Source organism: Lathamus discolor, chromosome 6, assembly GCF_037157495.1.
Source record: "Lathamus discolor isolate bLatDis1 chromosome 6, bLatDis1.hap1, whole genome shotgun sequence".
Taxonomy (NCBI): Eukaryota; Metazoa; Chordata; class Aves; order Psittaciformes; family Psittacidae; genus Lathamus; species Lathamus discolor.
Window position 1 is genome coordinate 57617811 of NC_088889.1, and position 27349 is coordinate 57645159.

The 27349-nt window shown below is 40.5% G+C and overlaps 1 protein-coding gene across 4 annotated transcripts; it reads right to left on the bottom strand.

Moving 5' to 3' along the window:
- Nucleotides 1–4518: 4518 nt before the first annotated feature.
- Nucleotides 4519–26719, bottom strand: RIC3 (RIC3 acetylcholine receptor chaperone). 4 transcript variants are annotated; one of them, XM_065682970.1, is made up of 8 exons: nt 25697–25790; nt 25477–25614; nt 24805–25383; nt 16879–17102; nt 16239–16317; nt 13997–14090; nt 7944–8092; nt 4519–6847 (listed from the first exon to the last, which is right to left on the bottom strand). In XM_065682970.1, the coding sequence occupies exons 3-8, from the start codon at nt 25220–25222 to the stop codon at nt 6354–6356; spliced, it is 1458 nt and encodes a 485-aa protein (XP_065539042.1). In that variant the 5' UTR covers nt 25223–25383; nt 25477–25614; nt 25697–25790; the 3' UTR covers nt 4519–6353. The 4 variants fall into 4 exon arrangements, with proteins under 4 accessions (XP_065539042.1, XP_065539041.1, XP_065539043.1 ...); XM_065682969.1 differs by lacking the exon at nt 25697–25790 and adding an exon at nt 26518–26719 and having other exon boundaries at nt 24805–25614; XM_065682971.1 differs by having other exon boundaries at nt 7944–8089; nt 24805–25614; nt 25697–25791.
- Nucleotides 26720–27349: the final 630 nt, after the last annotated feature.

A 27349-nucleotide genomic window follows, 5' to 3' on the forward strand; every position in this document is an offset into this window, starting at 1 on the left:
CTGTATCTACGGCTTCTTACTGAGGTTATCCCAGTTGGAACAATGCCATCAAAAGTACCAGTACTTTGTAAAGTGAACTCTTTCAAAGTAACAGGGTGTAATTTATAAACATTTTTAGAGATTTTAACATTAAAATCTAGCTTACAGATTGGATGAAATTGCAAGGAAATTATTTGTTCAAAATTTTGTTTTCCTTAAGCTTGTCTTGACATTTGAGCTCTCATTTAAGCATAAGCTCCCCATCCGGCAGCTCCATCTGCACAAGTGGCATACAGGTTGGCCTGTGCAGCAGACTGCCAGACTTTGGCTGCAGAAATCTGTCAGTGTGATCAGGACACAGTAAGTGATGGGATTTCCAAAGTCCTAACAAGAGAGCACTTCCTAATTCTGTTAGGCATTCTTGAACATCACATAAGATATCATGTACTTTTCCTGTGCTGTCTTACCAAACAACAGCAGGCCTATTTTACTCCCTTTGATTTTCAATTTTTGTCGCCTGTCCAGGCTCTCACAAGTACACAAAACCAGAGTATGTTTTGTGACAGTGGGCTTTGGGCACTGCTCATGCTATGAAGTTCAGTATTCAAACAAGGCTGTGAACTCTGACTCCTCTTAACAGGAGGTTTTCATTCCAGTCTGGGACATCATAAGATAACCCAGTTATTACCATCCTGTTCTGTTCCCCAGGGAGAATCTCCTGTCCTCACTGGCTACAAGTAGAACTGTATTGATCCTGAAGTATCTTTAAACATTATGGTACTTTGTAGATATTTAAAGATGTTTTCAAAGTTATAGCTTGAGCTCAAAGAAGAGAGTCTTTGAAGTAGCTACAGGTGTGCCAGGTTGATTTGGTTGAGTGGCAGCTGCCTTTTCCAGCAATTTTCTCAGTTGACATATGAGCAGTGCTTGATAGTCCTGCTGGAAAAAAACATAACATAGCCATTTTAAAACGCTTGCTTTGGGTTTTGCCTTATGACACTGCTTTTTTGTGTACCACTACATTTATTTCTGAAGGTCAGTACTTACTGTGCTAAACGCAAATAGAGCAGTGTTTTCTACTGAAGTCTCTGCCTCATTTTCTGCTGCCTTATTTGTGGAGGTCTGATATTTTATACTAAAAATAGAAACTTTTCATCCTAGAAGAAAACCATCATTTCTAGGTGACATCATTAACTTGTTGAGCTATGTGCCTGGATTGACAGAGGGCTTTTTTTTCCAATCAGGAATCTCATTACTAGCAGAGTAGTGTGTGCCATGAAACATCCCGTGATACCCCACTGCATACTACATCTGGGATGCAGTGCAAGGACATGGTCAAAAGATACAGCCTCCTCTCACCAAAATGGCACCACTTGCCTTTTGGGGGGGCTTTCTGTTCATACTTTAATGCTTGTAGCAGTATCTTCTATCTTGGGGCCAATCTGTGATTAGGCTGGTAAATACCAGCTTTAACAAACACTCACAAACTAAAAACAACACTTCACAAAGACATTCCATATTAGCTAGTAAAGCCTTACAGCAGCCCAGGAGCAGCAGGTAAGTATTATTACCCTTTTAATGCCAGTGAAGCTGTGATTCGGAGCTTATAAAAGCAAATAGACAAATGAAGAATTATATATAGAGCTGTCACTAGAAATTAGTTCTTAGTCCCTAAGCCTGTCTTCTTCTTGTTTCCCTGGGTGACCAACTAGTAGACAGAGGCTCTTTGCTTTGAACTTTCTTGTGAAGAATAAACTGGTTCATTGCAATTTGGAATCCTGGAAAACCACATTACTACAGAAAGCTCTCATCAGGCAATTGAAATTACACTGAAATCAAGTTTCATGCATATTAATTCATGAGGATGGCCTAGAACAAACGCGAGGGTACTGTACAAGTATCAGGAACTGAAAAGTAACTTAAATTCCTGTTTGGTATCACTTCAAATACTTTCTTGCAGGTGGTAGATGCTTTTCAGTTTAGTAATCTGTGTTACTACAATTTCCTTGTTTTGTTTTAAGCTCCTGCTTTTTTCTTTCATCTATAACTTTCGCTTGTCTCAAACATGTACAGGTTTTTCCATATAGAGACACTCCAGAAAGCTAAGTCAATGAAACCTATAAAGTTAATGCCTGTGAATTAAAGTATGTTAAATCCCTGTGTATATGTTCTCATTTTGAAGTAGGTTGGCCTCCAATTCCAGTTGCATAATCCTCAGCGGGGATATTCATCACATTGCGCAATTCAAGGTTGTTGGTGGATTTTAAAGTGCTGAATACGTTTCTGATCAAGACACGGGAGAACATACGTAAAAGGATTCACATTCTATATTCTCAGGGTGGCAGTTATGACTTAGAGTGCAGCATTTCTAGCAGTTGGCTCCTTGAATTGTATTTGCAAAGCTCAGCACCTACACACTACAGGCCACATTTCCTAAGTCCTCTTTTTCTACTGCAGCGGTTTGCAGTGCTCCCTGATTTATTGCCACCTGTATGATGATGAATTTAAGCTTCCTAACAACACTGTGCTTTCTTCCTTGCATTGTGTGATGCCAGGGATCTGGGGACTGTATGCTGAAAGCAAGTGCTTTACTATGGTTCCAGAGACTGGTATGGTATAAATGATGCCAATATAACTAGATATCTTTTTATAGTATCCATCAGAAATACACTTGTTTCTCAGAAAATAATATTCCTTTCTCTTTTTCTTCTTCATTTGCATCTACCTGGATCTGGAGGATGAGAGCCTCTCTTAGCATTCACACAAGCAGCCACCACATAAGAAACCACACACAACAGGTTTATTACGGATGGGTTTATCGCTAAGTAATGCAACTAATACATGCTAACTGACATTCTGCTGTGTAACAGTGCATGTTTTGACCTGTGTGCTGTTTCCCATCCCATGTGCTTGGCACCAGTCAGAGGATACGGCTGCAAAGATGGGCATGGAAGCTTAGCATAGAAACTGCAGAACCAAAGCCATTAAGATACAGCTCTCCTAATACTGAAGAAAGAGCTCCTCCTGAAGGCAGAAACTGGGACCTGTGGCTCTTAAATTCTTTGAACTTTCCATGTGTTTGTGTTGCACGTAAGACTTTTTTATTATACTTGCACTATCTTGAGCCCTAAGCCCAGAAAAAGGAATGTACGGTCCAAGGAACGCAGTTACGGAGAATCAGACTAAAGTGCAAACAAGTTCCATGTACAGGTTTGGAGGAACTCCAGCATGTAGGCAGGGCAGCAGCATGTGCTGGGGAAGGGCTGCAAGGTGATTTCTTGCTGGAGAATTAGCACGCTGCCTGGCATCGCTGATCACAAGTAATGGATTTTAGTATTCATTGATAGACTGATGGTCACCGCTTATGTTGCATCATATTGATAAAAACTATGACAATACCATTTGTATGTCTCCTAAACAGTTTATGTGTAGATTTCTCCATTATGACATTTTCACCAATTTATTTCTATTTCAGGCCTAATATGAAGCCTGCTGGTGTAACTAAATGTTTCTTTCTAACTTCTGTCGTGTCTCTGTAATGCCCCATTTGCATGTCTCTGCAAGAGTCCTAATGTTTTCCTGTCTGTCTTTGTTTAAAAGTGGGCTTACCTGGATCTCAGAAATTGGGCAGTACTGGCATGAATACTTCAGAAAATTTCATGTGTAAGGAAAGCCAATTTTTGCTCCTATATACAACCCGTGAAGCCTTGTTGACATTCAAAGGGGTATCTAAAATATCTATTGGTGAAGAAGTTGGCATCTGTTAAATGTGCTCTCAAAGTCTATGATGTCATTACTGCAACTAAACAGGGTGTTTAGAAAACAATCATATATAGTCTTAAAACATTTCCTTTGGTGATATATGAAGATTACTCAGTCTTCTCTCCCACTGTTGAGACTGACAACATAAACAATGATAATAATTTCTCTTGGCACTATATATTGCAAAATATCTCTAAAGAGTCTGTTATTTGAAACCCCTCTTAAAATATTGAACAGGTGAAATCTTTCTTTGGAAAAGATTAAAAAAAAATCTCTTAAATGCTCTGCCTATAAGTGTCTGTACCTGTTACAGACAGACATCTGCTTCTCCTTTTCCCTTTGAGCTGACTTCTCAGTGGGCTTGATCCATAGAGGGTGTCTGTCTGTACCCTATCGTTACAAGACCGGGGCTTTTGTTTCTCCTGTTTGAACAATTTCTTTTACTCAAGAGTAGGAGAAGAATGGTAAAACTATCTGTGGAGGACGTTTTGTAATTAGATGCACCTTTAGAAGGGTCTCAGAAAGCAAATACTTCTGAGGTGGTTAATTTCTGAGTGTTCCTAGTAGACACTGGCTTGTTTTTTTGTATTTCCCAACACTGTTTTCATCCCACTTACGACAGTCTGAAAGATCCAGTGTTTGGGAGCAGCTGCAGAAATACCCCTTTTAGAATGTGCTGGGACTGTATCTGCCTGCAAAAAAAAACCAACAAACATCTTTGTTTCTGACTTGTTTACTTAAACTTTGAGAAGTAGAAAATGTCAGTAAGTGCTACATGAATGTTTCCGTCCCCGTAAAATTAAAAAGCAGTTTAGATAGGGTTTTTTAATTATTATTTTTTTTATTTCCACAATTAACAAGTTAGCATCATCTAATTAATCACTTTGCCTTTCTTAAATAAACCAATGATATACAGTAGAATTTGAGTATGTTATGGTCTAGATTTCCTTTACATTATATGGGGTTTAAAGAGTGGAAAATATCAAAACTGTCAAAAGATGTCTTAGCCATGAGAACTAATATTTAACCAGTCATTTTTTTCATGATGTAATACGTTCACTTGTTTGCACACAAGACTGTCTTGACCTGTTTTGAGTTGTTGGAAATCTCATTTTTGTTCAGACCTATATAGAGTTTTAGATAAACCTGCAAGAATGTGCTTTTACAAAGTAAATTTTTTAAAGAAACTCTTTGGTATTCTGTAGTAAATGTATTTATTTACCAGTATGTGCAACGACTGATTTTTGTATTTTCACATAATTTACCTTGTATATGTCATAGAGGTTCTGGTGTTTGTCAATACAGAACACTGTGCAGAAATATTAAACTTGATTTGTTTGAAGCAACTATGTCTTTCCCTACCAAAGGTAGAAACACCGTGGTAAATTACCTACATAAAGTAAGGAGTTTATTTAACATAAGGAGTTTCCAGTACTGTTTATACTGTATTTTTACCTTTAAAGCTAATAATACAAATTCAAACCAAAGGTCAGTGATCCCACTGGTGGGAAGGGGAGACACTGCAGCCTGCGTGAGGTCTCCCAGCATTCCATAGAAGAGCTGCTGATGGCCAAGTGATGTGTGGGCTCTTCTTCCCCAACTCCTGGCCCAGCCCCTGGAGCATGGGGAGGTGCCATTTCCTCCGCATAGAGCCTGGAGGGAGACAGGGGAGAGGCCCTTTTGGCAACATCCTTTGGGCCGTTGTGCCAATGCCACATGAGGAGTCTGTCAGAGGACACTGTGGGAGGTCCTTGGGGCCTGGAAGTGGTGGGGTTTCTTTTCAGTCTGAGGTTCACCCTTACTCTCTTCTCTGCTTTCAAGTTCAGACCTTCCCGCTGCCTTTTGTTCTTTTAAACCGCGGGGGTATTTTTAGTGTTCTTCTCTAACAGTATGGCCTGATTCCTCTACTCATCTGGGAGTTTCACCAACCAAATGTTTCACCACAGCTATAAGCAAACACGAAGAACAACTCACAATGCTTCAGTCTTTCTCATGGAACACACAGATTAGGCTACTGGTCCCGCAGCATGGAATAAGCTGGGAAATGGGCTGTGGTTTGGGGTAGCATGTGAATCTTGTGGACTGTAGTGACAACAGCTTCTTGGGCATACAGCAGCAAGAACTCTTGAGAAAGAGTTACGTGTATGACTATGGTCTGTTCTGCTGACCAGTTAGTTTTCAGGTAAGAGAAAGAGGGTATACTTCCTCCTCCAGCTTCATGGTAATCTCATAAATATTTATGAATTTGATTGATTTTCGTAACTGGTAGCATACAAATAGATGTTTTTGAGAAAGAAGAGACATTTGGTGAACTCTGGGATGACAAAGGGCAAAACCAAGGACTGTTTCTTCAGAATTAGAAAGAATCTGAATATCTGAACCAAATAACCTGCTCTGAGATACCAGTCTCCAAAAAGCAAGGACATATTGCTGTTGGCAAAGCAGTAATAAGCCATGACAAGACTGCATGAAAGAGGGCATTGGCTTCCACTTCAGGTAGATGATGTTATTGATTGTTACCATGGGAATGAAATGGTACAAGGAGATGAACATGAAGTTTTCACACGAGTAACAGTGTGTGACCATCTAGGTAACATCGGCCATTGTCCCTATTACTCAAGTCCTTTTGTGTTGCGCTTTCTCAGTGTGGCTGTTTCATCTGAATCACCAGCTTTTTGCTTTTTCAGTGCTGCATTTTCATTTTCTGATTCCATAGACAGATCCTCTTGGGTTGATTCTTCTGCTTCGCTGCAGCTCTCAGAGTGGAATACAGCATTCTCTGCTATGACAGCAGGATCGTCATCCTCGTAACAACAGCAACACTGCTCAGTGCTTTGGCTTTGATGAAGTTCCCTCTCCTCTTCTTCACTGATGCCAGTTACCTCATCCTTTTTCTGCATTAAATCATGACTGCCCCTTCCCATGATGAGATCAGATAGCAGGGTTTCATTGCACAGAAGATCCTCATCTTCCATGCCCTCCATTCTTTCCGCCAGCTCTTCTGCTGAGGGCTGGCTCAAGTCAGGGTAGTCTACTAGGATTGTGTCCTGTTTCCTCTTAAAGCAATCAGAATTATCATAGACAGGATAGGTCTCTTCTGGATAACCTAAGGATTAATAAAGTGATATGCAACTTGAAGTGTTACCAGCATTTAAAAGTAGAACTGACTTCAGTGGCAGATACATAAGTTTATTAGAACAGTTGATTTTAGCACTGTCAGTATAAGTCTCATCTATTTAATGGCATATATATCTCACAGTATTAAATCCATGGCAAGAATGTGCAAAACATGAGTTCTTGGGTAATGATGAGACAACTCCAGTTATTTTTAGGGAGCCAGGATATCAACCCTACCTTTCAGGAGTGAGTATCTGAGTTTTGCTGAAAGCAATGGGAGCTATCAGGTAAAAATTGGGTAATTTAGATCTTTAAATAGATCAATTTTTTTGTTTGTTTCTATCTACAGATGGACGGATTCATGTTTTGAAGACTTTTGCTTAAACAGCATTATTTATAAAGTTGAAAAAACAGATATGTGAATTATTTTGTGCATTTTATTTTAGAAAATGCAGCATGAACTTGAGAAAACAGAGCTCGAGTCCACTGTTTGTGCTTTATGTTTTGGATCATTTTGAAAGCTTCTTAAAGAGCAAGGATTTAAGTCTGCATTTAAAATTATGATACTGAGCAGCTCAACTAGGGTATCTTGAAAACACATTTATGTAACAAGTAAATTCCAAGGAAGGGAAAGGACATGAAAATACAGAGTTATTGAAAGACAGACTTCCTGGAGATCACTTTTACAACACTGGAACGAACAATTACTAATCAAAAGTAAAAATTGTACGTTACTCAAAATGTACTGACTCTGTTTTCCAAGGGGTTTATGATTTTGCATAAAATCTAGCCCAGCAAAGAAGTGAAATATACAAACAATATAAACAGCAAATAAAATAAACAGCAGCCAAGACCCAGAAGCAGATGGAGTGTGTGTGAATGTTCATATGCCACTTTGGCAGCAGATAGCATAGTGACTACACTAAAGGAAATGCTGGATACCTCAAAATGCATTTTTTTAATTATGGTTGGGAAAACTAACCACCTTTCACAAAGTTTAGAACACTGACTTCTGAAAGGAAGGATATAAGTAGTCCTAATTCAGTTTTTCTTGTCAGGGTAATGGTAAGAAAGGCCTGGCTTACCTTCCCAGTCCTCCATGTAAGGAGCTTCTTCAGCTTCCTTCTCAGGAGAGTTGCCATCTATGAATTTTCCTTCTTTCATAACTCTAGTAATTTCTCGAAGTTGCTGAAGTAACCTTTTTTCCTGGTCTGTTGTAACATTTTGAGTCCTGCTAGAAAATATTAGACACCAGAATTCAGTTCACTATTATTACAAACTATTAACAGGGTTTGAACCCAACTGTTTGGTCTGTCCCAGCAGTACGGTCTGAAGAAACCTGGCTGCAGTATGATCACTGCTCAACATCTGCATGTTGTCTGCACTTCAGCTTTGTATAAAGTTTATCCATTTACCCAGAAAACCTGCAAACTTAAACAGGCAAAGGAAGGTAGGTACAGCCAACGTGAGAGCAAGATGAAAGTGACACACAGGGAAGAGTTATGGTACTAAAGATACTACAGAAATTTCTGGCCTTTAAAAGAGGTGAGAATCAGGGGGCCATGCCTTGTTTAAAGCATTAGAAGAAAATGTAATTCTAAGCCTATGCTACATTTAAAAGAGGTTGTAGGGCTGATCAAAATGTCTCACACAGACTAGTCTCAAGAGTCTGCTGAGACCTAATTATGACCACTACATGTATCAGATTTGCTAGGCTTCATTAAAAAATGTCAGTTGGACAGATCACGATGTTGTTACAGAGAGTCCACAACGCTGCCTGGTGGGGCGCGAAGAAGGAAGATTTGAAAACGAAAAGAAGGTGTTACATTTAACTTTCACTTGCCCTTTAGAATCAGATGGAGAGTGGGAGAGGACTGAGATTTTTATCAGATTGAAAGCAAACTCTGATTTTGACTGGTTCTACACTGTTGATTCTATTAATTACTGCTGCTCAGGTAATACAACTACTGTTGTAACAAGAATGCTTCCAACAGATAAGATCATGTAGTCATTACGTGTTATTTTCTTGGGAAAAAGAAATAGTCTTCTAAAAATATGGGCAAAAATATTTGAAGGGTGTTGATCTGAGCTCTATTGACTAACTCAGTAGGTCAGAATAAGAAAAGATACTGGCTGTACTTACGGGTGAAAACGGTGCTTGTTTCATCTTGAGTTTCAATTTGCTCTTGAGCAGGTGTTTGACCTCTATGTAAGTGCCACTTTGAGCCTCCCAGGGGACTGAGGCACTACTCTAGTGCTCTTTTGAATCCTGATATGTTTCAGGCAGCATTCATTGCCCCTAGTTGCTCAGAGAGGGTGGCCCTTGGGATGTGTGTAATGCTGTACTATAGGAGGTAAGCAAGGTCAGAGCAGTGATCGCTGGTGAGCTGCAGACTATCAGAGAGATAATCTCAGACAGATAATATCAGACAGCTGCTCAGGGAATCTTAGGGGTGAGATGGGAAGAGGGGAGCTGGAAACAGGTTAATGATTTTGGATTTAGGTGATTAGTATTTACCTAAACCTTGTTTCAGTGCCTGAAATCTCATAAACTTGAAAACTTGTGGCATCCATCTTTAGTTTTCCCTCTTACTGTCATGACTACAGCAGCACTTTTAAGAGGAACTTTGTGCTATTCTACATATCCAGGAATGGTGATGACATGATAGTTACTTCAATAAAGGCAGCAGAGTCATACAGGTTTAAAGCCAAAAAAATAAGCATTGTACTGCTGATTTGTGTGATGCTGATCACAGTGCTGACAATGGGCTAGATTTTGTGCACAGTTGCACTCACAGTTGTCTGTAACTGAACTTAGTTTAAGAGCAGGCCCACTGGTTCCATTAGCAGCTACCCAGATTAAACTGTTTGAGATCACAAAGCTAAACATCACTTCTCTGTGCTTCCCCTGAGAGGCCCCGCAGTTTGAAAGGCTGATTTGCCCCCAACGTTTTATGGAGGTTGCGCTGAGTCTCCTCAACTTGTGTTGGCAGTTTGTTCCACAGCACAAGTGAAGGTGTGACACTGCATCTTCTGAAAAGCCTGGGCTAGGCAGATGTAGAATTTGAGATGTGAATTAAGAGACACACAAAAAGAAATGGTTTCATCAGCCAGCTGCCGTTGACAGAAGCTTTAATAGAACTGCCAAGCTAATCCTCCTCTTACAGACAAAAGTGTATGTAATTTGAATATATATCACCTGGATGAAGACAGGCCTATCTGTTTAACACAATGGGGAGATCTGCTAGCTCAGATATAGGATCAATCAAAGCAGCTGCATCACTGTGGTATTTCACGTGTGAAAATTTCTAATACGCTGGATACTCCCATTAGAGAGCACTACTGTCTTACTGCAACACAAGGGCTCCGTATTTAGAGTATTCCTCCTCCAGATACCTTGCTTAAATGACAAATCTCCCTTTAGAGGGGGAGAAATCAAAGCCCATGCACTATTTCTGCTTCATTTAAGGCCTCTAGGAAGACTTAGTGTAGGATGCTGGCAATGTGTAAGACATCTTGCTGCCTGCATATGAGGTACTTACCAAGGTGTAATGCTCTTCAGAACACTAAGGACAACAGATGCGAAAGGTTTACAGTATAAGAAAAGGTAATTATTTTTCCTTTGTGTGCTTGTGGCTCCAACACAGCTGTTACTTTTCATAGTGGCAATGCACTAACAGGTAAAGGTTTCTTATTCTTACACTGAGATCAGAATGTCTCCTAAAGAGCTATCATGACTTCAGTGAAAATCCATAATCTAACATAGTATCTTAGACATGTCAACTAGTGTGTTTTTTCATTCATGACCTGAAAATAATCACTATTAACAATAGCCCAAAACTGGCACTCCACAGATTACAGCCTCTCTCTTTCTTCCATATTACATTTGTTTAGTTTATAGTAAAAGGATATTTTTTTCCAACTGACAGCCTAGTAAAGAAGGTTTTAAAAGCAGGTAATTGAGCTGATTATTTCTACCTCTTACCTAATCAGCAGAAACTGAGAATTTTTCACAAGAGAGCATTGTACAATACTCCCATTGAGAACAATATTTACTAGTATTTTTCAATTTAAAGTGGTTTCAAAATACCAAACTTTACAAACAGTGGTGAGAACAATATGGGCAAGACATCCATGAGAATGGGTAGCGAAAAATTTTGTACCCATTGTATCACTGTTCCAAAACTGAAAGACTGCTAAAAGCCTGGGAAAAAAAGCAGTATGCATGCTTTTAATGTGGAGAGCCCTATTATAGCCATCAATCAAGTCTTTATTTCCGAATCACCAAATTTCCAGCAAAACTTTTCATCTCTGCTGAGAGATACTGGACTATAAAGGTCTACATTTAGAGGCTGGAGATACTGGTGTCCCCTTAGTGATAGGATGTGATGATAAATTATAAAACTGTGTCATTTAAATTTACAACCTGTTAAAAAAGTGCTGGGAAAAGTGCTAGATTTTCTCAGAGCTGTGAATCATTATATCCTTAGGTACTATGTACTACCCATTTAAATATGTGCATTAGGTAACGATTGGCTTTGTCCATCTCAGTTTAGATTTGGTTATGTTGCTAAGGACCTGGCCAGGTAGTTGCTTCTTCCTCTTGCTTTCCTTAACTTGCTTCTAGTCCTTGCTACTACATGCTAGGCCTTTTTAAAAGCATCTGTGCTTTTTCTTTCTGAAAGTAAGTTCTGCATTTCTGCAAACTCTGCTTAAGGCTGTAGCAATTCCAGTTAGTATGCTGGTTTGGAAAGAGGCCTTCTTGGTTGGTTTGAAGGTCGGTCTTCCAGCCTCATAAAAAAACCCCAACCAGCCTACCTTCTACAACATACAGCTGGATGATATGAGCTATCCCATCTGAGAAAACCTGCTAACAGCATTGAGAGGTCTTTCAGCCTCATTCGCTCAAATGCTTTTGACAGAAAAAGAAATGGGCAGGACACACCACAGCAAGAAATCAGCACGTACACTTGCTACAGAAGAAAGAGTGAAAACACACAGCGCAGTATACACTACTCCTTTGGAAAAAGCTTTCTTTGAGGTACAGCATTATCTGAGAATAAACTGTCCTTCCAAACGTATCCAATTTCAAAAGCAACAGCTTTTTTAAGAAAATACACAAAATGAGAATTTTTTTGAATTCTAAAAATCTTCACCAGGAGAAAGCCAGGATGAACCCTGGAGCAGTTTGGTCATGAGAATAATACTCCTAAAGTACAGTGAGAGGACACAGAGGCATGAGCTGAGACCTCAGTGCTGTTGCAAACACTGGGTTATGGTGATACATTGTTTTTGTGACAATGCAAAGTACAACTTTTGGTTTGGGTACTAACACCTCACTTAGCAGGCTGGCAGTCACTTTGCCATATCTATTATAATGGGCCATGGTCTCACCTGGGTTCTTTCAGCATTAGTTTAAATTTGATACCGTTTATTTCTTCCTCTGCCTTTTCTGTTGTATGTAAAAAAAACCCCACCAACTTATGTTCAACTGCATATTAATAAATGAGGCTCAAGTATTTTTGCTCTCCTCTTTCATGTATCAACATCCAGATTGAATAATCCTAGCACTATACTCTGTGCTGTAATTACACTTTCTAACCATACATTTTCCTTTAAGACCTTCATCCAGTATTACCGAACTTAAGGAGTATCACAGGATAGATAAAGAAAGCTTCAAAGTCTGGGTCTTTTCTTCAAAGTCTGGTGTCTTATTTTAAAAGACACCAAGTCTGGGTGTACTTTAAAAGAGCTATTTGCTCCATCTAGAGGTGCTTTTTCCCTTTGCTTTAAAGAAGCTACATAAAAAATTTTTCATTAGGTTCAGATTCTGATTTCCCCTGGGGCCTTTAGATCCATCTATATAAATAGCTTGGTTGAACAAAGAAGGGAAGTTCCACTAAATAGAGGCTCTGAGCCAATAAGAGTGGAACAAACACTGGATCAGACCCTGAACCCATTTTCTCGGTAAAAAATATCCTATCTGAGAGTCAGCACAGTATCTGGGCAGCTCATAAGCCTATTTCTGGCAGCTTAAAGGTAAGCATAGAGTATTGTGTTAGCTCTCCAAAACAGAGATAGACAAAATAGTATCCTTCTGTTTCACTAACAAAAAAAGTGCAGTTTAGGGGGTTCTCCTGCTGGAAACTGGAGTAACACAGGCAAGTCTGGCACCTCATCTTGCTGAGATGAGTGCAGCCACAATACAGGGTGTGGTGCAAAGTGGGCAGAACTACACACTCAAAGAGAATGCAGTTTGAAGCATAAATAAACATCATGTGCAAGTTCAGCACAGATTTATTCCTACAGAATGGGTTAAAACAGGCATTGACAGATCCAAAGCTAACATGCATTACAACCTGAACAGCTATTCATTTTGCTTGCAAGCATCACCTCAATATTCATGATATTTAAATTTTCAACACTGCAGTTATGCATTGTCCTATTGATGTGCTGTTACACTCCTCATGAAAAATGGACTTGTTTCCAGTTTCCTTAGAACAGTGATTTCAGATTTATAGCAAACAATAAACATAATAAATTTTTAAATCCTGATTTTACAACTCTTATTTTTTCTGTTATGTTTAGAAACAAATGCATGGATTTACTAGTTACAGGGTGGAACTAAGTTATGGAATCAGATTATTATACAATTCTGTCCTTTAAGAAATATTTTATGGCTATTCTAGCACGCACTTACATAGATTATAGCAGCATTTCTATTTAGAAAAATAATTCATATAACCATAAAATAATATAAAACGAATGGGTCTCTTAGGAATTATTCAGAATATTACTTTGGTCACATAAGACAGGTTGTTTTAGATACTTTAAATGTAGATGTTTTGTTTTCTGTTTACACATACTCGTTACTGTCTTGCAAATAATGCACCGTACAAAGGGGAAGTTAGGGATAGTTGCTTTTCTGCTTAAGAAGAAAGGAGTTGGAAGAAATTATTTATTTTAAATCTAGATGCTGAAAAGATAAAAACTGCAGAACAAAAAGTGTGATGTGTAAAACCAAATTCCTACAATTTGAAGTAAGAATAAAATGCTATTTTAATATAGCAAAAGTAAGAAAGCTTAATTTCTAATCAGAACAGAATCTGTGTGTAAAATGCTGTAATTTGAAACATACCTGTCACAGTTAGGTCCTACTCTGTTGATTAATTTTTCCATAGCTTCTTCTGTCTCCCTCAGTTTTTCCTGAAGTTGAGTGAGCTCATAGTCAGCTGTAAACCAAACAAAATCCCACGATCTGTCAGTAGAAGCTTTGAAAATGTATCCCTGTCCCATTATCACAGGTAGCACATGCTGCACCAAAGCAGACTGGTTGCGAGTGAACTAAAACATGCAGCTTAAAGAGTTCTACGTACTTTTCCTGGTATAGGAAGGTGAAGTCTATTGCTAATGGTAACAGGACACACAGAAAACACTCCCTTCCAAAAGGCTCCCGAGCAACCCCACAACTGAGTGGGCCACTGTAAATGTCCTGGACATTAAATTTAGGGAGCGGAAAATAGGTTGGGTTTGTTGTTTTTTTTCTCCTAAGGAAACCATACTGTTTTACTGTCTATTGCTGAATTAATAGTTCTCATGGAATTTCCCTGTTAAGTCCATTGGAACAGAGACAAAATGTCACTTGAGCATTTTTAAGAAGTCTCAAGGTTTAAGAAACCACATCTTTATCAAAGAGAATTAAGTTCATGGGCATGATGGCATTCAACTAACCCTGTATAGGTGTGCTACAGCAGGCAGCAACTGCTAACCGTCTACCAGGCTTACCAGGAAGAACAGCTAGCCTGTCTGGGGAGCAAAGCATGGTATGTCCATAGTTGCGCCTCTTTACAAAAAACGTGTCTACACTGCAATAGTAGACACATGTGCAGACATGCAGGAACACCCATACCGGCTTTAATGTAGCCAAAAATGTTAACAGTAAAGATGCAACAGGATGGACATCAATAAGAAAGCTTAAGCTCCTTGTTTGGCTGTTGCAACTCATGCTCAAAATCCTGTAGCTGAGACTTCATTGTTCCCTGCTGCAGAACAAAATGAAGCCAACCTAGCTTAGTTAAACATTCAGCTGCTACAGGTACATCCATTTAAGCAGCACAAAGGCACGAGAGAACTTCAACACAGTAGGAATAGAGAAAGCCATCCACAAACATCCTGCTTTTAGAAAGATCTCTATTCTGCACAGAACATCATTACTTAATGTATCACTGATGTCATTGTTTTGTATATCTGAGACTTTAAAAATAGAGGAAGAGAAACTGGCATAGAAAAAGGAAGTTACTCCCTCCAAGTCCCTATGTAAATGGTCACTCGTCTTCAGGTTCCTAGTCCAGTGACTCGTCCCCTGCTCTGCTACAGCTTACCGTGAATGCTTTAGGAATACAAATGAAGACCTCTAGAAGAAGGCTGAATAATTTTTGTCACTAGTTCTTTGGGTTATAATGATGGCAAATGTTTTAACTTACTGCAAAGTTAGTTTCTCTCACCAAGCATTAGAGGAAAAAATACAATTACTGTTGCTAATAAATTGCACAAAATTTCCAGGCACAACGCAGAACAAGTGCACTGAAAACACAATCTGTAGTGCTGAGTACATTAGGTATTCCTAATATACACATTAATGTCAAGGTAATTACAGCATGTTAAAGAAAATTACCTAGTGGCAGCACTTTCTATAAAGCCCTAAGTACTTTCCTTCCCTATTACAATTTAGTCAGCTAATTTAAATACTATTATAGTAACTACTCATCCAATCTTCAATAGTAAACTTACTAATTTATCTAATAAATATCTACAAGTAGTTGAATCTATCCCACGGATTGTTGTTTAGGTAAAATCAAAATAATATTTCAGAATACTATTTGCTTTCTTTATTGCACACATGAAAACTTCCAGCATTGCAAAAGGGGAAGGGAGAAAGTAGGGAAGTACCTGAAGGTGGCTAAGAATTCACCAATTCAAATAAAGGAAGCTAGCTTTTAATAATATCTTTATATACTATTACTAGAATACCACAGATTATAGCATAATTATAGATGGACATCCTATTATCCCTTTTTAATCATTAGCTACATAGCTTTTCAGCAAATCTGTACAGTTAATTCAGTGAACCTCATGAGAAGCCACTGCTTCCAGGGGGGCTTGGGATAAGTCTGCTCTCGCAGAGTCTTATTAGCTGAATGAGATTAGAAAGTGACAGTGCAGTAATTCACTTTAACTCTTGCTCATTCCAACACAGAAGCTTCTGGCTAGTTCTTCATGGGGGAAAACAACAGCTTTACAGTGTGCCCAGAACGTGAAGAACAGCGTTGGACTGTACCTCCACAGAGCCAACACAGATGTAACTCAGAAATCATACGTACTGATTTTCCTCTTCATGTTTCCATGTGCAGCAGTAGGGCATTTCCGCTCTCCAGTGGTAGTTTTCCCCTTGGAAGCCAGCTAATGAGTGAAAAAAGATGACCCTTCTATGAGTTACTGCAATTGTAAAATATAAGCACCAAATGCAACAGAAAAAGGATAGAAGATTAAAATATGCTAGAAAGTAACTACAGAAAAGCATGCACAGCAGCAAAACCAGCAATCATGAAAGATGCCTGGGAGATTGTATAAAACACAATACACGACATACACAGTATATATAACATGTAGTCACACATTAAAAAAAAGAGAATACTATGTGTATATTGAAAATTAATCTAACGATGTTCCAGACATACACAATTTCCAGGGGGAAAAGAAAATCCTTAAAAAAATTGTATGAGGTCAGAGGCCAATACAGGATTCCACCAACCCACCCCTACATTCTCTGCTACAGTCTTTACAATAGCAAAACCCAGAGGATACACCAATCTTTCAACCGCTAATCAAAGGTCCAGCATGAACACTTGTGGGGTTCATTCTGGAGCTAGGCTGAAATGGAACCAGGCACAGAAATTAGACTGCTGTTTTGAGGGTTTTCAGTTGTTATTTCCCTGACTTTTCCATTTATGTTGGTCTTACCTTAAATAAAATGTACAGGATATATAAGAAGATGCCAAATCCATATATAGGGATAATCTGCCCCACAAGGCCTCTCCCGGTTCCACCAGTGCTTCCACCACCACTTCCACCTGCCTTGGCTTTGGCAACTGCTTCAGCAAGGTGAGACCTTGGAAAATGAGGAGTAGCTCGGCTGTCGGGAGCAGCCTGGTAATGCATCCTCGGTGGAAAGCGACCGAGCTTCCCTGCAAAAAAACCCACACAACCATTATTCTTATTCTGTTACTCTTCACCCTTCTACAGGCAGCCTACAACTGCAGCAGGTGCGGCTGACCTATTCTCTCTACTTTTAAACGTACCATCACTGATGAATAAAGTAACTTGTTGGACTGTAAGTACTAAGTCTGTAAACTCAACCCTCAGTCACTTACTATGTAGGGCTAGGAGTTAGATATATGCAATTACTCTCTTGATTTCAAGAAGAGAAAAAGCTGGCAGGGCAATTAACAAAATACAGATTTTAATAGGTATATAATTGTCTAAAGAATCCTATCAATCAGCATCTCTAACAGGATGAAAACCTAAAGTCTTACTTCTGGATCTCTACCAAAAAAAATAAACCAAACTAGCAACGTATCAGTTTTCTGCTGTGAGCTTCATCTGTCAATATTACACAAAGGTATGTTAATGTATAAACCCATCCATTTACTACTACATGTACTACCCATCTACATCTTGATACACAACTCCAGTGTTTGCCCAGTATAGATTTTCAGCTATAGGCATAAGAAATAGTATTTCACCTGATTTTGACAAATGAACAATGAAAGATAAAGTGGTAGTACCTCAAATGGTTCTGCTTAAAAAGGTGCTAGCTAAAGCAATGTAAGAGGAGATTGAATATAGTTTTGGACATACTATCTTCAGCATTTTAGAGAAAAATAAATAGTTTCTAGCCTTGAGAGCAGCAAAGACAAGAAATGGGAGTGAGCTTACATGAATGCATGGATGCTACAATAAGACTGCAGAGAGCCTGAAACAGTGCTGTGGATGATTTCATTCAATCTCAACAAACGTAAGCTCACACATTATCCTATTTTCTTACTGTTATGAATTCAACACTTTTGCCATGTAATTCACTATTTTACTCCTGCATGTACTTGACTTCTTTCTTTCTATCTCCATATCCAGCTTGGATTTGCACCTGCAGTCCCTCCCACTGGTCGGGACTGAACTGAATTATTCAGCTCCTCTGCCACCGAGTCTGGTGGTGGGAGGCGTTGAATGGAAGCACCAGAGATGGGGAGTGCCACGCGGAGCTGCAGCTCACCCCTTGATGCCAGCTGCAGAACTCTCCAGCCCTGGCACATGCAGCAGGAAAGCCAGGCAGCCTGCTCACTGGCACTGGGGCAGCCTGCATGCATTTGCATAAAGAAAATGAAAAGCAGGTTTGAAATAGCACTGAAAATAACTAACTTTGCTTCTGTGAGTACCCAGCTGCAACTATTTTTTATGAGAAGCAAGACAAGAGAAAATTAAATTAACGTTTACTCCTGCTAGGAAACACCATCATAGGAAGCTAAATTCCCGAGCATAGAAAATTACAGTAAATATATATTAGGAAGTGATATCAATAATTTGTGAAGTGCTACTATTAACAACACATTTCCTTATAAGTGATGGCATATATTCTTTGAGTGCTGTAGGCTTCAGTGGAACTGTCCAGGTATACCACCGCTGACCAAAACCACTCTCAGATTAGCTCAGGGTTAATTGTGAGGAAGCTTTATCATGCACTTTAATATTAGTGAATTATTCAAGGTCTGTGATGGAAAGCATAGCATCTTATATACAAAACAGTCCCATTGCTCCAGCAGGAATGCCTTGTAGCAATAGGTCACTGTGAAAATAAGTGTGATGTCGTGCAGAGAGCAGTATGACTGAGGCAGGGATGAAACAGCAGGGTAGATAAACCTTTGTAAAACATCTTACAATCATGCAAATATTTGTTATTAAAAAAAAAAAAAGAGATAAACAGAAAATAATTGACAAACATGAAACTGTATTTAAAGGAAATAGTTTTCTAATTTATACACAAGGCCTTGTTTGTGCTTTAAAACCTTCAATACAATTAAAGATAATCAGGCCAAAGGGACACATACTAGTCATTTCAATATCAAAATAATTTAAAAGGGGAATTTCATGGCTCGAAGTTCTAAATCTGTTGATTTTTAAACTTTTATAATGATTTCCTTATTAAAATAGACACATATTATTTTTCATAGCTTTTTATTGTGAAGAACTCATGCAAACTGTAGAGGAAATTGGCAGCACGTGACTCAAAAGCAGTATATGCACAAAACTGTCAAGTACACAGTATATAGATGGAAATGAGTAACAATTTGGATGCCACTGTCAAACGAACAAGATACCCTGTGTTATTACAAACGCCAACATCCTAACCCCATCACCGAGTAGGTGATGTGTCCAGATACCACGTTTCCAGGGATGAAACAAACCACTTTCAAATGAAGACAACAACATATATTCCATCAATAAAATCAAGTGACACTTCTATAGGAGCATGGAAGGGCACGCATTGGGCCCTTGTTTTGAATACACCCTACCTGGCTTTGCAATCTTTTTACCTAAGGTTTACCCAATAAATTTAATAATTTGTCTGTTTAATGCTTCAAACCAGCTTTGCAAAGCAGCTACAGGGCAAGCAGAGCATGCTTTGTCTAATCCTGGCCCTTCAATAGCTGTAAGTCCAAAAATGAAATTATGCCCCAACTAACATTTGTGTTGTCTAAGAGACTGTAGATTTCTGAACGTAGATAAAGTCCTTAATAGCAGAATCATGTTAGAATTACTGTGGGATTTTTAATCTCTTAACAATAAGAACACTCAACTGAAAAAAACAACTCTTAGAAAGTGTTTTACACAACAGCCAACAAGCTGGTAATATGCAGACCATCCAAGTATCTGGTTTCCAAGAAAGCTGTTCTGTGGTTCTGTTTGAATGGGATTTAGGAATTGCTACTGAGCCCAACTTGACTATTTAAAAAGTTATTTAGACTTCAGTTATTGTACAATTCAGCCACTCTTAGTCTACATAATACATCTTTCTGTGACATCTGACCAGCTGTAAAATGCTGGGACACATACATATACACATGTATAATAAAAAAAGAAAAGTTTGACATACAGTACATACGGGCTGCTGCTATGTTAACTTTGTACTCAATTCATCAGGAAACTTACAATACATTACTTCATTTATAAAATGTGCATGCACTTCAGACACCAGGAAGCGTAGGAGAGGGGTCAGAGACAGGAAATGGCAATCTGAGAAGTGCATGTGATTCTTCCAAGCTGACAGCAAAGGATGCTGTTCTCATTGCTCCTCAAATCTCAACTGTGGGGGACAGCACCCACAGTTCTGGCTACTCTCTGCATTCGGCGCTCTGCTTTTTAATTTGTTTCCATTCCAAAACCATGATTATACCACTTTGGTTTGGAAATGCTAAGATTAAGTGTGTTTTTTTCCAAGTAACACATTTACTTTTCCTTGCTGTGCATGCAAAACCAACCAACCAAAAAAACCACAGCCCAAGAGCAAACAGCCAAGAACAAACCCCGCTAGATGTTTTGCAAAAGCTTTAACCAAAAAAACCCATGTGACAGTGGGATACAGAACTACCCTCCTTCCTCAGCAATGCAAATTCCAGTTCTCAAACCTGTCTTCAAACTGTACTTGGACTCCCACATTTAGGGGTACTTATTTACATTAGCTGACATTTACATTTGCCTGGTAAAATGTTCATCGTAGTGACTAAAAAAGAAAATCAGCATTTTTTTCAGACAGTCCCAGGGATCAGCAATGAAATATGTTTCTGTGAGAACCAGAACTCACGAGTTTTGTACATTTTTCTCCCCTGCTCTGTTGAACTTGATAGTGGAACAAGATATGTGCTCTAAGCAAAGCTTTTCCTGAGTTGGCTATGCAAGACCCCTCTCTCTGGTAGATGCCAATAAAGAGGCATTCATACTGAAACCTGCATCTCAGGACACTTGAATCAATCTTCGGCCCCTCTCAGCAGTGTATTTTCATAAAACATTTATTTTTTCACCCTCTGTCTAACAAGATGAATTGGCCAAAGGGTTCTAAAGCTGCAAGTGGCAACACACAGGAAATCCCATGGACTCCATGATAAAGTAACTTCATCTTCTCTTGGCTGAAAGTGTCCTCCTAGGTTTTCATGCATAACCTCCATGTTTGGTATAATAGCTTAGACTAATATATACAGAAACTGTTTTCTTGACATTTAATTTAAATCGTCTTTCAAGCCACTATATCATTTCTGCTGCTATTCTTTAACACCCTGTAATTTCCCCAACTCCTCTGCCCACAGAAAGCCCAAGTAACTAATCCTTTATATAACACTACAAGTTCATGTTCGGTTTATTGTTGAGGCCACTATTACATACCATCATGAGACCCATGTTTTAGATTTTTTACACATGTAGTAATTTATATTTTTCTCTTCTAAATCTTTTTATAAATACTTTTCACTCTGGCAGACAGTCTAACATCAAGATAAAATGGACAAACAGTATGCATTCATTTAGTTCTTGTTCTTTTACTGACATTTACAGAATAGCTCTAGCTGTGCTTCCAACAACACAACTTTAGAAACATACACAAAAAAAGAAGGAATGACGGTATTGAAATCCTAACTGTAAACCACCATATTAGTGCTTTTAATGGACACAGTCAAAATGCTTCAACAATTTCTATTAAATGTTGCAGGTGGAGGTTAAAAAGGAAAACACAAAAAATACCCCAAATGGAAACAAACATCTCAATTTTCCTAAGGACAGCTGCAGCCCACTGATACATGCATTGCACAAACCCAAGCTGGACAGATGCATTACCTGAACAGTCATGTATTTTCCTGGTAAAGCTGATGCCACTTGATTGTTCATAAGAATACAGACAGACTAAACACCCGTTGTCATGGAGCTGAAAGGCTTTTCTTAAATTACCATCTCAGAGAGTAGCTTTACAAAAAGCATGGTAAATATTTGTGAACAGTAAACTTAAAAGTACTTTTGAAATAGCTAGTAGCTCTTTCTTCCTCGTTTCCAAAAGATTAAAAAAAATTCTAACGCCTCCCCACAAAGTAAACCAGAAATGTGATACATTCACAATGAGCTCTTTAAAGAAGTTATCTCAAGGCCTACAAGGGTGTTGGGGAGGGACTCTTCATTAGGGAGTGTAGTGACAGGACAAGGGGTAACGGGTTAAAACTTAAACAGGGGGCAAGTTTAGATTGGATGTTAAGGAGGAAGGTCTTTACCGTGAGGGTGGTGAGGCACTGGAATGGGTTGCCCAGGGAGGTTGTGAATGCTCCATCCCTGGTGGTGCTCAAGGCCAGGCTGGGCAGAGCCTTGGATGGCATGGTTTAGTGTGAGGTGTCCCTGCCCATGGCAGGGGGGTTGGAACTAGATGATCTTAAGGTCCTTTCCAACCCTATTCTATGATTCTGTTCTCTATACATGAAACTACTACTGTGATAAAGAACAACCATTCTGTTTGAAAGATCATATTAACCTCTACTAATACAGAAGCCATGTTCATAATTATCCTAGGAGACTTCTGAAAATGGCTTTACTAGAGGAAGCGACATTTCCATGCTTAAAGCCTGTTTGAATAAAAAGCCTTCTTGGTAACACTGAGTTTTAACAAACAGTAGTAAACTTTAAGAATGTTTTATTCTGAGGCATTTTGCCCCCAAGACTACAATAAGCACTTTATTAATTTCAAGAATGAAATGATTACTTCAAGTCCCTGAAACTTTTGCCAGGTAACTGCAGTTACCAGTTCACTGAAGAGGACAACTAATGACAGAGATATGAATTGAACTGTTCTATCAAGATTTATTCTTCCAATAAAAAAATAACTTCAGGTGAAATTAAGTTTGGTCTACAGAGCAGTGTAATGAAATTCTTGCTATCAAATTGAAAATATTGACTATAAATTCTCACCTGAAGTGTATAAGCTGAGGTGAGGTATTGCATTCTCAGCCAAAGACAGGTGCTAGGCTACAAGAGGTGCATGCCAAGCATTCACTCTGTGCCAGGCACACACTAACCCATGCTGAACTGTTATTTCCTGCAGGGTGATGGAGAGAGTATTTAGACTACATGTTTATGATGGAAAGAGTATTTATGTTAAGCATTCAATGGTGGCTGTGATTAGTCAGCTTATGATAGCACGGCTTAAAGCAGGCCATGCTATAGCAGGTATGAACATTGCTCATCATACAGCTGTGACTGAAAACAAGTTGGGAGCAAGATTTTTGTTTTGGCTTGGGTTTTTAAAAGCTATTTTTTCTGTCAGACCAATTCAATCCAGTCCAAAGAAAGAAGCCCCACAACATTAACCACAACTGCCTAAGACTTCAGTGCCACAGGAAAACGGTTTGTCAAACCTCATCATCTGGTATCAGTGCGGGATCAGTCAGGAGCTACACACATCAGAAGTTAATGGACACAGGCACCAGGTCCCAGAGCATCTGCTCCCATCCCTGCTTCAGGCAGGTGTCTCCAATGTCCTTACAGAGCCTCTGTGATACCTTCTGGGCCTCTGCGGGCCCTCATAACTGCTCTTGAAGTTCTGCCAAAAGAACCATCAGCTACCATTCAGGACTTTGGTGTTCAGGGATTCTGCAGTGAAACTATAGACCTGTAGATCTACAGTGATGATGAACCTATACTGACATTCTTAAAAGACCAAGAATACAAACCACCATGGGAGAGTAGCTATAGAATGCAAGACACAGATTTCAGTTCAATGTAACATTGTTTTGGCAGTAACTTCAGCCTAAGGTCCTTAAAAAATCCTGGACAAATGACAATAATGTTGCAGAATGGTACAGTCACATCAGTACCAGGCTGTTACTGAAGATGAAGTGACTGAACAGGCGTCCCTGTGGGACAGCATTCAGTGCCACCCATAAGTTCTCTGTACTTCCACCAGACTCACCTTTCGTTTGCTGCCAGACATGGGGCTATGATACTAGCTACCTGGGGAGAAAAACCTACAGCAAAAGGCAATGGGCATAAAGAAAATGGCAGATGTTTGTATGAACTCATTCTTCCAGAACTTAAAACAAAACATGCAGCAGGAGGCCAGGCAAGGATACAGCTTGAGGGACAGCATGGACACGACCTGACTCTAAATGAGGCACCACGTGCACACACATTATGGTGCATGAAAACCAAGTTTAAAATACCAGAGTAGGAAACTAAACAATGAAGACAATTCAAATGAACCTTTATTTCATGTGCAACAACAAAAGCATTCTGTACAGAAAATAATGAAGTAATGAAGTGTTCAAATAAAAAGTGATGTATCACAATGGGAAAAAATAAAAAGAAAAAAAAGTGGTATGTCTTTCCAGTAGCTTTAGTACCCCACTTACCCAAAACAAAGTGAACTTTGGAAGATTTTAAACTATTTTTTCTGTATGGAAAAGCGAAAAGTAAATCACAGAGCAGTGTCAGCCTCTGTCACGCCACGCATCATTAAGGACAGCATGAGAGTGTCACCGGTAACACTCATGGGAAGGATGCACTACGCTACGTTTCCATACCAGGCGGCAGCGCACCCTCCAGACGCTCCGTGCAACCGAGGCCCGCTCGCACCAGCCCGGCCGCCGGCACCAGCAACCCCGGCAGCGGGGTCCTCACGGGCCGGGCCCAGCGCAGCACCGACGCCCGCCGCCGCCGCACCCCAAACTCGCCGCTGAGCCCCCGAGCAGCCGCCGGAACATGGCCCTCGGCGCACCGGGGCAGGAGACCAAGGCTGGCAGCGGCGAGCGACCTGCCCTCGCCTCCGCGGAGCCGCCGCCGCCAGCGGGGCCCGCCACGGCCTCTTACCCTCGGGCGGCGCGGGCGCTGCGAGCGGCGCAGCCCCGGGCTCCTGCCGCCCGCCGCCCCGAGACAAGAAGGTCCGCGGCAGGAGCAGGGACACGCAGAGCACCAGGCAGGAGACCACGGCCACCCTGCAGCACGTCGAGTACGCCATAGCGGGCCACCGCCGCCGAGCCGTTACCGGGCCCCCCCTGTAGCTTACGCGCAGATGCGCGCATGCGCCCTGTGCTCGAGGCCGGGAGGGAGCATGAGAGGCGAGGGGCTGGGCGTCGCGGGCAGCCCCTCTGGCTCTGCGGGGTGGGCAGCGCCGATCACGGTCTCGTCTTCCCGGAGGCCCTATGGAAACGGCCCTCAACCTCAGGTCAGCCAAGGGCGGGAGGGAGCATTTGCGTCCCTTCTTAACCCCGCCATAAGTGTTTTCCATACTCAGCTCCCCCCCCAGCCTTGGCTGTAGCCCTGGAAGCGCTTACTGAGGGAAGATACCAAAAATGCACACTTGAACAGCTTTTCGTTGCCTGTGAAGGGGTTTCGGTGGTGTCTCTGCTGGTGGCAGTGGTGGCAGGACACAGCCCCGAGTGCTGGAAACTACAGTTACTGGTGCGCTATGAGCTGGTAGCAGCAGCACCAGCGGTGTGGTTAGTGGTGCTCTCGCAGCCTGAGAAGCAGGCAGAACCTTACCTGGGGTAGAACTGATGCTGGGAGGGCAGCAGTACTTGAAGGGGCATGGAAGAGCTTGGCTTAAAGAGCTGGTTGGGGCCGTGGCTCACTTGCATTGTCCATGTGGAACTGTTCCCCTCCTTTGAGCACATGGGACAGCTGTAAAAAAGTCCAGACCGTGTTTAAAATTAATTCAATTTACTGCAACTAAGAAATTTCAAAATTACAAACGTGCATATACCTTCAGAAGAGAGCTTGGGATTTGCATATTGTCAGTGCACTTGGTTAGGTTGCAGCTGCATAGTCATTCTGAAAACACCTTCCTGCTGTACTGACAATAAAAGATGGCAGTAAAGAGGGAAGTTCAGTGTTTGTACTTGTTCATTTGCACCGACTTAAGCAAAAAACTGCCAGTCATGTCAAATTAAATTATATGGTTTTGTATTTCCATTATATTTATATTACACTGTATTACTGTAGTTGAATTAGACTATTTTCCATGGGGTCTGGGCTGTGACTACTGAATTTAACTCACTTTACGCAAGAGCTACCCTTAATTAGACTTGAGCTGAGAGCAGAATTGCTTTGACTAATGCCGCAGACCATTGCGGTCGCAGAATACCAGACTCTTAAATTACTACAAAAGAGATAACTGCTGTCTGAACAGCTGGAACTGGGCGGATGATTCCAGAAATTGTTCCTGCTGAGCATCTCAGCCACAGGGAGATGGCAGTCCTTGGCTAGGTCCTGCCAGCCGTTACCAGACTAACTTGATGGACTGTCTCCTTCCACAGCTCCATCACACACCACTCATTCACCAGAGTGCAGGCACCTCACAGTAGGATTTCTGGGAGTCCGTGCTTTGGTCCTAGAAACAGGAATTTCGGGGAGCTATCATTTCAGTGTCTGTATCTCTTTTCTAAATTGGCCAGCTGTTCTTGATGCTGGCAGTGGCAAAGGTAGCATGTAAGGGCATCAAAAGGAGCATTGCCCTGATCAGAAATGTGTCATCACTCGATCCCTCATGAAAAATACATTGTTCTTTGGCAATGATGTACTTACCAGGAGCAGCTTTTGTCTCTTCATGGAAAAAGAAAGGTTTTTTAGCATAGTAGTGGTGAGATTTTGCAGTTGTTTCAGTCATCCTCAGCATCTGATAACTGAAGTTACCCAAAGTATCAATCCTTCAGCAAAATGCAAACAACCTTCCATGACCACCAGGAGAGCACCACTGGCTTGACACAGCACTCCTGGGAATCACTTCTCTTCCATTGTAACTCTGGGGATATGCAGGAAGGATCACCAGCAGCTGGAAGAGCAGCACTATCACCTGAGCCTTTTTAGGTATTAGCTACAGCTGTCAGAAGGTGGTTTCACCATTGTTAAGTGCTGTGGTGTCATCAAGGCAGTCTAATCAAAATGCTTCCTAGGTAATTAGGTTTGGGTGGATTAGATTGTACCTTTCTACTCTTACCTTGCTCCTAAGAAGGTCACCAGAAGGAAAACATAAATGCTTATGTCAGTTTTATCAGTATTTTTCCTCACATCATTCAAAGCCAAGGAGAATGGGAAGACAGGTGCTCTACAACTAGCATTTTGTGTGGAACCCCAGCTTTCTCATCCCTGCATGGCAGTTGGTCCATGGCCACTCAAGGAGCCTACAACAGCTCAAAGCCAAAGCAAGGAATTTGATACCGGGTTTATACGTAGAGACTGCATAGGTGTGATTGCTCTTTGTGAAGTCTTCAGTCATCAAGAGCTATGTTTAAAAAAACAGGAGGACTTGAGAAAACATATTTTTCTTCTACAGCCAAATACAGAACTCGTAGGAGTTCAGCCTAGGATACAGGTCTTGAACTTCACAAAAAGGACAGGCCCAGTCCTTTGTCTGTGG

Excerpts from the sequence above, each read along its gene's own strand:
- RIC3 (XM_065682969.1), bottom strand. The coding sequence starts at position 25,222 with ATGGAAAACACTTATGGCGGGGTTAAGAAGGGACGCAAATGCTCCCTC. Across the intron at positions 16,318-16,878 it reads TCCTGTACATTTTATTTAAG|CTGGCTTCCAAGGGGAAAAC; the intron begins GTAAGACCAACA and ends TTCACTCATTAG. Across the intron at positions 6,848-7,943 it reads TTACATGGAGGACTGGGAAG|GTTATCCAGAAGAGACCTAT; the intron begins GTAAGCCAGGCC and ends ATTAATCCTTAG.